Raw genomic sequence first — 15,056 nt, 5'->3', positions numbered from 1 at the left:
TATATTTATTTTCAATATTTGTTTGGCGCACCTGATTCGCAGTACCTATATATATATATAGAGGATCTGAGCAAGGTGAAATGGATTCCTGAAGAACTGTCAGGACTCCCATTTTTTGTGGTAATATCTTCAGAGAAAGATCTTGTCCGTCCAAAAGAAATGGTTGGGTTCGGTCAACAATATTACAAGAAATTATTTTTCAAGCATTTAGGCCACATGATCTGTTTTCTCTTTTAGTCAAAGCAGTGGTTATAGATACCGAATTTTGCAACGACAATGGAAGTCGTGCTTGTGTGAAAAGTTCAGATCCTGCATTTGCAAATTTGGACCTTTAGGCTTTAGGAATAGGATCATGCCAATGGTAGACCACACAAGCTAAGATGTGCCCACTTGATAGATAGATGGATAGAGGGGGAGGGAACATTGTGGTTATCTATTCTCTTATGTTCCCATGCATACGTGATTTATGACCCATACCATGTGCTCCTCCTGCATGCTATTTGGACCTTCTTCCCACCATTTTCTGCTCATTTTCTTGTAGATCAATTTCCTGTTCTGCACGTACGTCAATAGAAAATTCCTGGGTTCAAGAAAGGGGACCAACCTTTTAAATTATTAAAAAGCTGTCTATGTTATTAGTTTCTCGCGCAGTTTCAGTTTCAAAAGTAATATGTTGGTCGCTCTAAAATTGTGATGATTATGGGGACATGAAAATGAGCTTCGAATCTTTCGACAATGATATTAACAGTCAAAGCATATCCACTGGGCTAAATCATAGAATAGGGTTCCCATTTGATGTTGTCTTTGTTAACAGTTTACCCCAATATTGCTACTATCTTCTTTTTTATTCTCAGGGGATCAGAATCAGTATAATGCTGCCTGTAATCATCTTTTCAAACCACCAAATGCAGCCTCTCCTCTAGTTTTTATATATTAAACATTATGTGTCCTTTTCATCTTTTTTTTCTTTTTATACAGTGGTATATGGGGATTTCAAATTTGCTTCTCTCATCTGAGAATAAGGCTGCGTTTAGATGTTGAGTTAGGTTGAGCTCTTTATAAATAGTAATGAGTTAAGATGGTGGAATAAATTTTGTGAGGTCCACTTAAGATGAGTTTAAATATATTTGGATACTAGTATGAGTTTAAATGTATTTATGAAAAGTTAAAAAATGTTATAAGTCCCATCATTAAAAACCACTGTTCACCTGACATTCTTTTGTCACTGCACGCCAAACCAGTAAAAAAAAAAGCCATTGCACAAGCTGCACTTGCGACAATGAAAAAATGTACAACATGTGATTGCACTTGCAGCCATCATTTTCAGCGCAAAATTAATATTGAGTTACATGTTGTGGGGTCTAACCGATGAAAAAGAAAAGAAAAAGTAAGATGTGTGTTTGTCAGTTGTGAGGTCCAGATAAATTATAAATTAAACTACACTCATTTGTGAATAAAATTGTGTCTGAATGTTTAAGGTAGCTTAAAAATGAGTTGAGTTGAGCTGCTCACTGCATCCAAACAAGGCCTAAACCTTATGTCATCTGGTACAAAAGACTTTGCCGTGTTTCCTATATTTTTAGTGTTAAGAATGAGAAGAAAAGGAAACCGAATTGGAGAAATTATCACAATAAAGTCAGAATATTCTTAACATTTTATCAACTGTGATGATAATTTATTTTTTAAAATTATATATATATTTTTATTTTATTGTCGAGTCATACTTTATGGACTAGGAAAGCCCATTGTTTACAAGAAAAGGGAGGCCGGTGAAAGAAAAGCAGTCCCAATTCAATTAAAAAGGACCATTATGGGCTCACCGGTTTTATAATTTTAGCCTTTTAGGGCCCAAAAAAGCGTTGACATATAGATCAGTTGCAAAAACAATTGCATTTAAACGACACTTGAAATTGATTAATCGCCTCCACGGTTCTTTTTCCCCTCGTCCTCCTCGTTCGCTCTTACCGACACCTTCTACAAACCCACACAGACACCCACGCCCGCAGCGGTCACCAGACTCACCACCCACGACTCCTTGACCACCTCCAGCTGCTCTCACTGACAAGCAGAACTCCTCTCCGGTGACCAAACTCCATTGGAAAAGAAGGTATTTTCTAAGTTTCTTCAATATAAATGCTTGATTTATATTTGTACAGTAATGGGCAAGGAATAATCCAATGGAATGCAGTATAAAAATTCTTTTTGGAGGGCTGGAAGGCCCACACTTATTATTAAACTTAAGCTCGCATTTTGACCCACTTTCAAGCTTTAATTTTTGGGTGTAAGTTTCTCTTGTAATAAATCTTGGAAATGCAGCCTTCGTGCAGAGATCTCATCGCCGGCTAGGGTTCTACCGTCGTCCCATTAAATATAACACTTACAATGGATTCCAGATACACGGGAGAGATATTGAAGTAAGTTTCTTCACCATGAGTTATTTTATGATCGATTTTTTATTTGGGTTTTGCTTGCTCATATTAAGTTTTGTTTCTGTGATTTTTTTTAGGCATTTGGAGAAGCAGAGCGAGCTCCTTATGGATTCCTATAGATCTATGTCACATGAATTGCATAAACTCCAGGTTGTTTCTCAAGTACCCAATTTCTCTTTGATTATCTTGCTGTGTAGTTATGTGATATCTCATATGATAAGAATAAGGGTAGGTGGTGCATGAGATCCCATATTATTTGGAAATGAGAAATTCTTGCTCTTTATAGGGTTTCAATAGGACTCCAATTGTATCATTGATTAGTCATTTTGGAGTATAGGTCATGTGGTTTGAACCTTCCATTGGAGCGTAACAAATGATATCAAAACCTATCCCAACCAGAAATGTAGGACTTGAGCCATGCTACTTACAATAGGCAGGTCTGACGAGGACGTCGAGAATTTAACGGGGATAGATTGTGATATCTCATATGATAAGGATAAGGGTAGGTGGTATATGAGATCTCACATTGCTTTGGAAGTAGACGTTCTTGCTCTTTATAAGGTTCCAATAGGGTTCCAATTGTATCATTGACTAGTCCTTTTGGAGTATAGGACATGGAGTTTGGGCATTCCATTGGGGTGTTAAATTATTGTCTTAATCCCTGCGATACTTTCAAGAATAGGCAATTGTGTATCATAAGTGTACAACTTTTTTAGAATTTAAAATATAATAGAAATTGAGATGGAAAAGAGAGGAGGTTGGGGGAAGAGAGAAAAAGATTTTGAGGGCTACATGCTTCTCTTGTATACTACTTGTGTACATGGGATATGCCTTTATCCTTGTGAATAATTTTTTTGATTATCTAATAAAGAAATTATTCTCAATGAATTAAATACAAAATGTATGCCCTAAATAGGTCCTAAATAATATAAGTTAAATACTTTGATTAGAATGAAAAGTAAATCACTTGATAAGATAAATATTTGATAATTATGAAAATCATATTTCTTAATTAGAATGATAATCAAATCAATTTCTTGATATGAAATTATCTCTAACAACGCTTCTCAAATTCAAGATGGAAAATTTTGAAATCTTGAGATTGAAATCTGAATGTAACCTTCATATTCATCGATTGATCACCAATGGGATGATGATAGTGTCAGTGGTGATGAAGTGACAGTTGAAAATAGTGAGACAGTGATTGGAGCTATAGTTGATAAAGGGTTGATAATAGGGCAAAGTCAAAGGGCTAATAATAGGCTGAAAGATTAAAAGTCAACGATGGGGTAAATATGGCTTCGGTCAACTACATGACCAAAAACCCAGAGGCCAATAACAAAGGGTATGGGACTAGGGGTGCTACTTGCCCTATACGGGCAGGTAATGACCCCTCCCGCACCCCATCCTTGCCTGGGTGGGGTGGCTAAATTGACCTCTGCACCCCGTCTCCGCCCACATCCCTAACCGACTGCATCCGCTTGCCATATGAGCAAATTGACACCACCACCATTCGTCCACCCTAGCCACGAACAATATTCACAAAAAAGCCAACAATCGCATAAAATCTCATATTTATGCGTGGATCTACATAGATCTTATGATGTTACGACCACGGCTTGGCCATGGGTGGAGAAGAAGAAGAGGACTGAGAGGAGGAGAAAGAGAAAGAGAAAGAGGAGGAGAAGAAGAGGACCCAGAGGAGGAGAAAAAGAAGAAGAGAAAAGAGGAGAAGATGAGAAATGGTAAAGCCTGAGTGAGAGTGAGAGGAAGGAGACAAAGAGAAGAGAAGAGAAGGGAGAGAGGAGAGGTGGGCGGCTTGATGAGAAAGTGAGAGGAGAGAGAAAGAATATATATATATATATGCGGGCGGGTGGGTACCCCCTTGCCCCCTACCCACATTTCAATTTTTGCCTAAAGCACCCGCCCACACCTGCACCGGAGGTGGGTGGGTTGCCCGCTCGTGCCTTAGCGAGACAGGCAAATTGGGCGGGCGAGTTGGATTGCAGGAGCTTGCCGCCCAACCCTATATGGGACTTCAAACCATGCATACAAAAGACCAAAAATAACAATTGTGCTAACAAAGAACCCAATGAAAAAGGCTCACAACTACCAAAGCTAACAAATATGGTTGAATGGTGATGAAGACTTCTTGAGAAAGGTAAAGCTATTGCAAGGTTTGAACAAAGAGAAATATTCCATGAGATTGAGCTTCAGAGCTTGGTGTTAGTCGAGGGCTTTGATACCATTATAGAAATTGAGATGGAAAAGGAAGGAGGAGGATGGGAAAGAGAGAGACTTTGAGGGCTACATCTTTATTATTCTCATTAATTAAAAAAAAAGCATAGGCGCCTATTTATAAGGAAATTAATTAAAGATGAGATAAGGTAAATATCTTGATCCTTGTGAAAATTAAATCTCTTGATAAGATTTCTTTTTGATAATTATGAAACCTAATCTCTTAATTAGGATAATAATCAAATCAAATTCTTGATTTTATATTATCTCTAAAACTATTGATGATATGATTTTGCTTGCATATTAGGGTTAGTGCGATGACCATAGCTTCTTTGACTAGAAAATTCCTTTAATATCAATATATACAGTTCTTTGGCGGACCGATTAAACAGCTAAAGGAACTAGTTTATGCAATCAAGTAGGCATGCACAATTTCTTCAGCTACCATGTTAAAGAGTTTGGGCATCACTATAATGACAAATGAAATGCTAGTTGAGTTTAAAATGAATGTCGGAATCTCTATTGCTTGCTAGGTTTTCTCATGCTCATGAAGTTCATAATTGTCTGTGCGAATAACTGTTTTGAAAACAAGGTAGCAACCAAAAGAAATACAAATACGACTTTCTACACACACTCATAAGAATTCCATTGCATATAGAGAGAGATAATAATTTCATGCAAACGGGAAATAAGGGGTTGGGGTCGGGTTTGGTGTATTTTGGGTTGTTTTTTCATGGCTTTTTGGGTCATTAGGGGCTTTTTGGGTAATTTTGGGCAAGGTGTTTTCTTGTATATATTCAGTGTACTTGGTTTCTTCTTTTGATATATATAATATTTTTACTTATCAAAAAATAATTTCATGCAATTATTTTTCAGTTCGTTAAATTTAAATAACTCATACTGAATCATCCAGATTCATGATTTGCAGGTAGAAGAAGAAATGCTGATGCGCAAGTTTTATGAAATAATGTCATCTCATGGTCTAAATAAAAAGGTTTGTTCAGCTCATGTCTTATACATTATTTAAATTGGCCTAAATAAGTTTGCCATGAGCTTAATTTTCTTAGATAAAAAGCAAAAATATATTGAATGTCCTTTTCACCTGCAATCCTTTTTGGGTCTTTGACAGTTTCTGGCTGATAATTTGGCATGATCTTCATCACTAATGGTGGAAATTGATGTAAATTATGCTGGAAACCTATCACATTCGACAATCATAAAGTAAAACCATAATTCAATGAGATTTCTCTGTTGTTGCTTGGAGTTAAGAATGGATGTGTTCACTGGCTCTCACTCCGAGAAACTTTAATATTTAACAGTTTATTGGTGACAATTGATTTATTCACTTGTATAAAATGATTAATTATGATTCTTTGAATTATATTTGTACGGATTTTTATTTGAGAAAGTCAAGGAGGCAATAGTTGTCATCTTTACTTTCTCCGTTTTTATTTCATGATTATTCGCCATTGGTACTTCAGTAGATCTTCAAAGAGAAAGAGCACTACTTAATTGCAGCATTAACAACAACAATTAAGGACCTTGTGTCTTTCTTGACTGCTAGAATTATTTTGGATCATCAGAACTTTAATTGTTTGTTTTCTGCTAAGTTCTAATTTCTGCTTTCTACCATCCAAATGGCTTCTTTGTTTAAACAAGTCATCAAAATTTTCAATGTGTGTACCGATAAAAAAAAAAAATTCAATGAGTGGGTAAAGAGAAACCCTTCACTTTGTAAAGCATATGGAGGTATTGTAAGGGACAAAAATAGCTTTGGCCATCCACAAGTCTTGCCCAATTCAGAGAGGAAGTGTGCCTGATTGGAAACTTGAAATACTGTCTATGGGGTGGGGGGGAGTCTTGGGTTGCGAGGTGCATGTGAGTGGTTCGAGCTTGAAAGAGACCAGAAAAAAAAAATAGTGCCGGGTAGGTCGAAGTCATCCTTCTTAGGACCACTTAGTAGGACCAACACCAGGCAATGAACTAAATGATTGTAATCTTTGGGGATTGACAGTCTTTGATTGAATAGGCACTTTTAATTTCAAGTTCATTCCCTCATTGCTAGATGGTCTGTACTGTTTTTGTTTAGGCGTTTTGTCTAACCTTGGCCACCACCTTGTTTAATTTCTCTAATGGTACAAGCTTTTGCAGAATCACGACAGAAGTAACGATCCTGATTATGCGGAAAATGGAGATTGCACGGCAATCATTGCAATTAGTGATGCACAACAATGAGGATATGAAGTTGGATTATTTCTATCTTGGATTTATGTACACACATGAGCTTTGGCTTGGAGGAAGACCTTTTTTGCATACTCATTGTATGGGTTGAATTTCGTAGAGGTTTTAAATAGTTATAAGATTTCAATATTAAAGATAAAAGATATAAGATTGCTACTATGTATGTTAAGTGTGAATGAGACATTACATAGCTGCTCCTTGGAAAGACACAAGAATTACATCTTGTACACCCAAACTATCTTTGGGCTTTTTTCTTCCTATTTGCTTCCTAAAATACAAAATCTTTGACAATTTCTACTGTCGATTAAGATCTAACTGTTAAGGTTATGTCATGTGGCCTTTTTTTTTATTTTTTATTTTATTTGTATTGATCTAACGGTCAAACTTCAGCCAATGGCGTATGTTGCAGATTTTGTTTTTATCAGTAAATAAGAATTTTATTGATGAGGACTAGGCATAGCCAGGTATATGGGACATGCTGCAGAGTTGGATTGTTTCAGTGTTGATTACTTGTTTTGATGGTTTAGGTTTCATTTAAAAAAAAAAAAAAAATCCATAATAGTTTTTTTTTCCTATTTGCTTCCTAATTATAAAAAATTGACTAATTTTTACAATTGATACATTTTTTTAAAGCTAGGTGATAAGGTGGGTCTTGTATTAATAATGTATTTGATTTGTCAATAAACAAAGTTGTAAAAGGTTTTTAATTTTTAAAATTTTTCCTCTTTATAGCAAATATTGTTTCATTAGAAAATGATAGGCGAATTTGAATATGGAAAATACTAGTATGCCACTTGAGTTTATCCACTCATTTTGACTACTCATGTATTTAATTTTTTTTTATTTAATAATTAAAGAAGTAGCTTTTAGTATATTGATATATTCTTTTTATTTTTTAAAAATATTTAAACATGTTAAAAAATACGAAAAAGAAAAAAAAAAGAAAAATTTGTTCTAGGCGATACGCAAGGGGCGGCAGTCTAGCATGATTCTTTTGAATATGGAAAAATTTTTACATCTGCCTACACCGGCACACACTCAATGCATTGAGTGTAAAATATATATATATATATATATATATATATATATATATATATGAAGTGTGTGCCGGGTGTAGGCAGATGCATAGCAAACCCCTTTAATATAGCCAAAAGCGGGGGGCAGAAACAGCAAAACAAGAGTCTTTTTATTGAAGCACAAGCAGCGTATATATCCAGGACAGACGTCAAAACTCAAAAGTCGTTTTTGGTCGTAGTGTCTCGAGAATAACTACAACCAATCTAACTGAACTTATTAAAGGCGAAGGAAACACCTCAACAGTCATTATTCCCATATGAAGTGGAAATAAAACAAACACCGCAATCTCCCTTGAGGCTTTCACTTCCGTATCCATCTAGCTGAGCACAAATCGACAGTGAGGAGAACCTGCAAGAACCAACCATTTTTATCAGTAGAAGAGATAAAACATGAAGAAAGAGATGGCTATTGGAAGCAAAAAGATTCTTTTAAGATAAAGAGAACCAGAGAAGGATTACTTGGGTCAGTATTGATTAACATGGCAGTCCCCCCGAAGCTACAAACTCCGCCGTTCCTCTTGTTCTTCTGCCAGTAGCTATTGAAGGCATAAGAAGCATGTGCAACAACGGTATCAGGATGGTAACAGTTCCCATTAGGCTGAATCTCCTCACAAGCAGCGCCACCTTCTCCACAAGCATAATCCATTGCCACTTGCAGTGTCTCTGCAGGAATACTAGGCTTGGCCACACACCACAGCTTCTGGATCCCCGCTGTCTCTGGTTCTGGGGCACTGGTAGAAGGAGGTTTACAAGGAGGAAATGGTAAACCGAAAGGTGGAGTCGCTGTACCGATAACTGGAGGCTTCTCTGGAGCAAAGGAGAAGGGCAACGATGGCGGAGAGGCTATTTGGGCAATTGGGGGATGTGGGTTTTGTGCTACATTGGCTGGAACAGGGTATCCAACGGAGGAGTGGAGTGGGGATAGTGCCATTTCTGGGAGTGGTTCGTCAAGCTTGGAGTCCATGATCGAGAGCTTCCTGCCCATGGATTTTTTCTCTTTTGGATTAGGGACCAACACATTAATGTTTTTGAGCTCAACAAATCCCAGCTTTCCCATGGACCCAGAGTGATAAGACACCAAGCTCTCGAGTTCATCTGACAAAGGATAGAATTTTGGATACAGGTTGACTGAGTAGGTTGAGTTGGTACCCTGCAGAAACTCTAGCAGAGGTTTGATAACTTTCTCAGTTAAATCGTCTCTGTACGAAGCAGAGTAATGGTGCACCAAACAGTTGGAAGAGAAAGCAGCAGAAACTTTGATTTCTTTTTCCAAACCCCACCTTGTCAGAGACTGATAAAGGTTCTTAAGAGATGGCAGGACCAAATCCAGCTTGTGTTCTTTGCCTCTGTTGCAAAGCACGGTGTCACCCACAACAATGGTGGTGATTTTGGTTGCCGGGTAGCGAGCTAAAACATTGGACCTGAGCCACGTTTCAGCCATTAAAACACTGCTTGAGACCTCATAGAGGCTTTCATCACCCACAGAAACAGCTATTGGAAGAGCAGAGTGAGAGGATGCTTGGAAGACCTCTGGGATTGTGTTATAAAGGTTTAAAAACACAACGGGTTCTTTACCTGCACCTGCAAAGAGAGAAAACAGAGATTAAGGTCTTCGTTCAAAGAAAGCAAAAGAAGAGGAAGAATACGAAGCCCGCAAATTCAATGACATGAAAAATGGAGCATATTGAGGAGGTCAGATTATGGTATTGGTTACCAGTACGACCAAATGCACTTAAAAAGAAAAGGTGAAAAAGCAAGAGCAACGACATCTTCAACATTTGTGCTGCAAAGATCATCGCCTGGAAGAAAGGAAGATCAAAGGGGAATGCAAAACCTGAAATCCTCTCTATCACTTCCCCACCTATGTGCTATGCTTATATGCTGGCTCTCAAGAGTGAACTGCAAGCCGTTAGTATGAGTGACAATATTAGCGACCGGCATTACATCTTTCTACGGCAGCCGCGTAGTTTGTATGAGGCGTACGAAAAGAACAAAATTCAACAAGAGCAAGGTATCCAATACCATGGTGTTTGTTCCTTTTGCCCTTTTTGGGGGCACTGTTGGTTCGTTGGTTGTCCAGATTACAACGGGTATATCACAAGCACTTCTTGTTGCTGGGAAATCGTTGGGACACGTGGAAAGTGGTAAGCGTGAGTTGTGAGCAAGCCGCAAAACCCAGATTCCAGAGAGAGAGAGAGAGAGGATACGACGCGCAGAGGATGTAGGCAGCCACAACAATGGAAAATATTTCGATAAATTTCCAACTTTTTTACAATTCTGACAGTTTGCGGAACATCATTTTGTTCAACATTCCCTTCACAAACAAATGCTTTTAACATATGATATGGCTGCATTTTCTGACAACGATTGCTCAGTCATTATTCGGTAGTATCTTTATAAAATCAATCTTGAAAATCTTCGGATCTTTGTTTTATGATTTTATCGACAGGGATAACTACTTCTTGGTGACTATGCCTCAAAGCGAATCTCAAATCAGCTAGTTCCAGCTACGGCTATGAGGATATTGGATTCCAACAAACAATCTTGTGAGTCCCAGATGAAGAAAAATAATTGGAGCTCTCTTCAACTGTGGCTCTTTCGAAATCTCTGAAATTAACTACAAGTTTTGGTTCAACTTGAGGTTTTCTCCCTCGCTGTATTTAATACAGTGCAGTCACTTGTTTGATTCGTAAATTAAGGTAGACTTCAACCAAAAGAATTCATGTCTCTATTAGGCTCATGAACAACCTTGATTTCAAGGTCATTTCTCGAGCTGTTGGAAATGATTCCAGACAACTAGAGATTATGGATAGTGAGCAGGTTTTCTTAGTGTCGAATGTCATTGCTCTATAAGGGTTAATTTAAACCCAAACTGGACTGCACTCATTTTCATTAGGAGTGACGAATATAAGGGTGTTTGGAAGGAAGTGATTCTGCTTTGTGATTCCACACTGAGATACAAAGAAACACCCCAACTTGCGGGCTTATGGTTTTTCTAAGGGGAAAATACAAAGATCAGTTTAGAAAGCTGGTTCTAGGAGAAGCAGACTTTGTTGTCACGTAGAGCAGTCATTTACCATCAGAAGAACGGTGCTCCAGCGATGGTCTTTGTTCTCAATATTTTTTCCACTAGTAGAGTCCACTTAATCTCTTCTTTCTTGCTCTGTCTCCTAATTCTTTCCTTGAAGTTCCTGAGAAAACGGAATTTTCCTGAGTTAGCTAAATGTTTAGGCTTCAATTGACATAAGCTTAGGTAGAGTTTTATGACTACTTAGGTGCAAGAAACATTAATCTCACAAAATTACAAACCAATGAAATGAAAATAAAACAAAAAAAATGAAGAGACAGATCTGTTGGTTCACCTGCACAAAGACACCCCACAGACATTAGAATTAGTACAAAGCCAGGAGTGTAACTCCAATAGCTGCCACATTCTCTTGCAGTGAACGCAGCCACCGGGGACTCTCAGCTTACAACCAGCAAAATGGCGGACTAGCAATTCTAGTCCCTTGCAGGCTGCATAACGACATGGCACCTGGTTTGCTTTGAAGTCCTTATCATGCGGGCCAATTGTCTGACAACCATCTCTACATATGTGAACAAGAGCCTCCATTGCCTCGTATAATTGCAAATAAATCCTCCTCTCATTTAATTTTCTGATTCTCTCCTTTTGCCTCTGCAAACAAGTTTTCAAATTTACTTTAAAACAAATTATTAAGTCATTTTCATGTGTTCCATGGTGCAGCATGTGGGTAACATACAGAAGAAGAAAAAATGAATAGGATGAAAAAATTAGAGCTTACGTTTTCTTCATATATTAGAGACTCCAAAAGTTCCTTTTCTAGAAATGGGTGGCTTTGCTTCATTGCTTGCCATCCCTCAGTAGCAGAAATAGCTATAAAGTTCCTCATGATCATACGGTGACAAATGAAGCTAAGCCGAGGGGCATCACACAATAATGCAAGTTGAAAGATGTCAATTACATTCTCCATGGTAAGCAAACCCTGCTCTAGTTGTCGCACACACTCTTGTTTCAACTGGGGAACCACGAATGCATGTGACAGCACCAACAGATGCAAGACAAATTCCTCCATTTCTTCTTTCTCATAACTATGTATGGAACACCAATAGCGATCAGCATAGAGTAGTACCAAACTAACTAAAAATAAAAACAATATTGAAGCAGTGGTAGAATAATCCCCTTCTTGGTGGCTTTAATCTTCACCAGTAACAGGTGAAAAGGAGTCTAGCAAATAGTCAAAATATGTAATTCCTAAAGGACTTTCTCAGACCATTTGTACTGATTGATTAAAGGTTTCAGTAAAACAATTTTAAAGCTGTTCTTTGATCGTAGACTATAGCATGTATAGAGTGGAGATTGACATAATCACTAGAAACATATAACATTGATCAGGAAGTGTATCAGTTTCATTGATTGGCATAAAGATTCCATGATCCAGTTCTGCAAATTTGACTTGAGTGTCAAGATTATTCTTCCAACAAACCCCAAAAATGGTAAGAACTGATAAGCCAAAATAGTTACCAGGAAGAGTACAAGAATCGAATGAAAACTCGCACTGCATCATTTGGAACACCACGGATTGAAATTGATTGCTGCCTACCACGCCCTTTCAATTTTTTTAACATGCCTTTCATCACAGGAGAAGCCATGCCCTGTCATCATGATTATTTATCAAAGAATACAACGTGTGAAACCAATCACATTTACTTCATTATCTTAATATTTACTGAATTGTTGTGGGAAAGATACAAAACAGCAACACATGCTTCCTACATCAGACTCTATGCATTCTTGTCTAGATTCATAAGTTTCTATATGGCCGCGCTATTTGTCAAATTGAAAACAATAAAATACAAGTAATAAACACTGGCTTTCGTGTAAAGAAAAAGATTTCCTAGTATGGGCCATCAATGTGCAAATAACCAGCTGGTTTTCATCTAATTTTTTCAGACAAGAAAAAGGACAAGGGAACTAGCAAACATTAGATTTGATATCCATCAATTGTAAACTTTATGCTATGATGTTATTCCTCAAGTAGAATCATCATTCACCCTATAGAAACAGCCTTTTAGAGTCGGACTTCATTGACAAACAACAAAAGAACCAAGATCAGACTAATATGGGATAAAGTAGCTCACAAGAATATTAGTATGTGCATAGATGATGCCACCATTTTCAGTATCAATAGTAACATCGGCTCTATAACCCTCATCAAAGAGGCGCTCCCACAAATCTATTGTTGCTGTAGAGACACAGCTGTATCCGCTTAAATTTGATCCATTCATCATTAACTCCTTCTGATGGTAATGGTAACTGCTTGTTGTTGGACCAGGCAATGGAGGTGCCACTGGAACAATTTTCTCTGAACCTAGGGGAGATCCCTCACTGATGCTGTCCATCTTTCCCATCAAATTCTAAGCTCCGCCTGTGCAGATGTTACTTAATTATATATGTTCTACAGATTTGCAAAAGTATAGTAGAAAGAAGATATGATTTATTCGGCTGTAATGACTGATAACTTTTCTCCTCTGGAAGATATTAGTCTACCAACACCAAACTAAATTGGATCTTGGTTGAGATGGAATTTGCATGTTATGTTTCAAATCATAAGCTTTCAATTGTAGTCATAGTAGAATACATCAAATTATAATTAAATTTTGTTCAAAAGTCAGGCATAAAGATTCACAATCGAAGGAGATGTTTCAAGTGGATGAGGGCCCATGAGAAAACAAAGATCATGTTTAGCTAAGCGCACCAAACTCCAAAATATACGATTTCGCTATATGGAAACACGAAAAGAAAGAAAGAATGAATCCATATTATATATGTGGATGTACAGATGAAAGGCATAATCAAAGGCCAACAGCACAAAAGATGACTCTCTCCGAAAGAATTTTTTTTTGTCAAATTGTCAAACAGAAACCGTGAGAAACTAATAATGCGAGCAGACGAACCAGTGAAGGTGACAATGTAAAGATCCTATTTCATAGTAGCTAACAACATAATAAAGCAAGTTGGTGAGCCATTTGCAATATAATGCTTGCCAACAGCATTAAAAGATATTACGTTTTTTTCCTTTTTATTAAAAAAGTTTTTCGACTCGTTGCATTTGAAAGTTTTGACAATCAAATTTTTCTGTGACGAGAAATTGACCCATTTCCTCCATGTTCTTCAATCCATGGAAAGGTCGGAACCCAATCAATTAAGGAGAAAATGGATCCAGGTTAAAAAACAGAAGATTCGTTGAGAGAGAAAGGAAGAGTGATCGCAATCGCATACCTTAATATTAAATACTCTGGCTTAAATGAAAGGAAGAAAAAATAAAACAAGCTTGAGAATCAATTAACGAAGTCCTTCCCACGAACCCTTCCAATTCTGTCGTTATGTAAATGTATCAACCGCGCAATGGGTCTGCTTAGATATCTCGAAACCACAAACTTGCAGAAAAGCTCTACCTCTTAACAAAACCAGCAGAAAGCCAAGTTGTCACAAAAAAAAGAGGTAAAATGGGATAATGCGGTTTCTAGAGAGAGAAGTTGTAGGGAAAGGGAGAAGAGAGAGAGAGAGAGAGCAACCGCTTTTGTAAACCCTCATTGAGACTGTTCGGTTTCAGAAACAGATTACTTCTCCTCTGTCTCTCGTCTCTCTGTCTCTCTCTGTCTATGGCGAACCTTGGCCACCACAATATAACTACTACATATAAAACTCTCACATGGTCTTCTCCTTTTTGCGTCAGCCAGCATATATCGGAAGGTACGGACAAACCTGCCTAATTTTTTTTTCTTAAATTTTAATCATATTAACTATCTCAAAAAATTAAATAGAAAAATCACCGACGTGCATGTCCGCGTCAGAACACCGCTCGATCTTTTTATCCGTATAAGGCGCGTTCCCGCGCATGTAGGACATCTATCTGTCAAAGAGTCTTTATTCTCTCACGAGTCATGTTCTACTGCTACTCCAAGGTCCAAACCGTCGTTATTCACCTTAATTAATGCTATATTTCTTCGTTCTCTCTCTCTCTCTCTCTCACACATGCATGTGGAATGC

At 37.6% G+C, this 15,056-nt stretch overlaps 3 protein-coding genes across 4 annotated transcripts; 1 reads left to right on the top strand and 2 right to left on the bottom strand.

Annotated features, from left to right (window-relative positions):
- The first annotated feature begins 1,892 nt into the window (after positions 1-1,892).
- Positions 1,893-7,210, top strand: LOC108988545. 2 transcript variants are annotated; one of them, XM_018961835.2, is made up of 5 exons: positions 1,893-2,107; positions 2,317-2,414; positions 2,507-2,579; positions 5,596-5,661; positions 6,819-7,210. In XM_018961835.2, exons 2-5 carry the CDS (start codon positions 2,383-2,385, stop codon positions 6,900-6,902), a joined length of 255 nt encoding a protein of 84 aa, XP_018817380.1. In that variant the 5' UTR covers positions 1,893-2,107; positions 2,317-2,382; the 3' UTR covers positions 6,903-7,210. The 2 variants fall into 2 exon arrangements, with proteins under 2 accessions (XP_018817380.1, XP_018817376.1); XM_018961831.2 differs by having other exon boundaries at positions 1,911-2,107; positions 6,810-7,210.
- An 861-nt stretch (positions 7,211-8,071) lies between these two features.
- LOC108988563 (glucan endo-1,3-beta-glucosidase 1-like) lies at positions 8,072-9,851 on the bottom strand. Its single transcript, XM_018961867.2, has 3 exons — positions 9,699-9,851; positions 8,444-9,565; positions 8,072-8,333 (listed from the first exon to the last, which is right to left on the bottom strand). The coding sequence occupies exons 1-3, from the start codon at positions 9,778-9,780 to the stop codon at positions 8,302-8,304; spliced, it is 1,236 nt and encodes a 411-aa protein (XP_018817412.2). The 5' UTR covers positions 9,781-9,851; the 3' UTR covers positions 8,072-8,301.
- A 989-nt stretch (positions 9,852-10,840) lies between these two features.
- On the bottom strand, positions 10,841-14,707 carry LOC108988564 (BTB/POZ and TAZ domain-containing protein 4-like). The gene is made up of 6 exons (XM_035683652.1): positions 14,286-14,707; positions 13,145-13,431; positions 12,528-12,658; positions 11,788-12,094; positions 11,347-11,660; positions 10,841-11,175 (listed from the first exon to the last, which is right to left on the bottom strand). The coding sequence occupies exons 2-6, from the start codon at positions 13,412-13,414 to the stop codon at positions 11,064-11,066; spliced, it is 1,134 nt and encodes a 377-aa protein (XP_035539545.1). The 5' UTR covers positions 13,415-13,431; positions 14,286-14,707; the 3' UTR covers positions 10,841-11,063.
- Between the last annotated feature and the right edge of the window lie 349 nt (positions 14,708-15,056).

The sequence above is a fragment of the Juglans regia genome, chromosome 12 (genome assembly GCF_001411555.2).
Source record: "Juglans regia cultivar Chandler chromosome 12, Walnut 2.0, whole genome shotgun sequence".
NCBI classification, from domain to species: Eukaryota; Viridiplantae; Streptophyta; class Magnoliopsida; order Fagales; family Juglandaceae; genus Juglans; species Juglans regia.
This window is presented reverse-complemented; position numbering and strand designations above follow the sequence as displayed.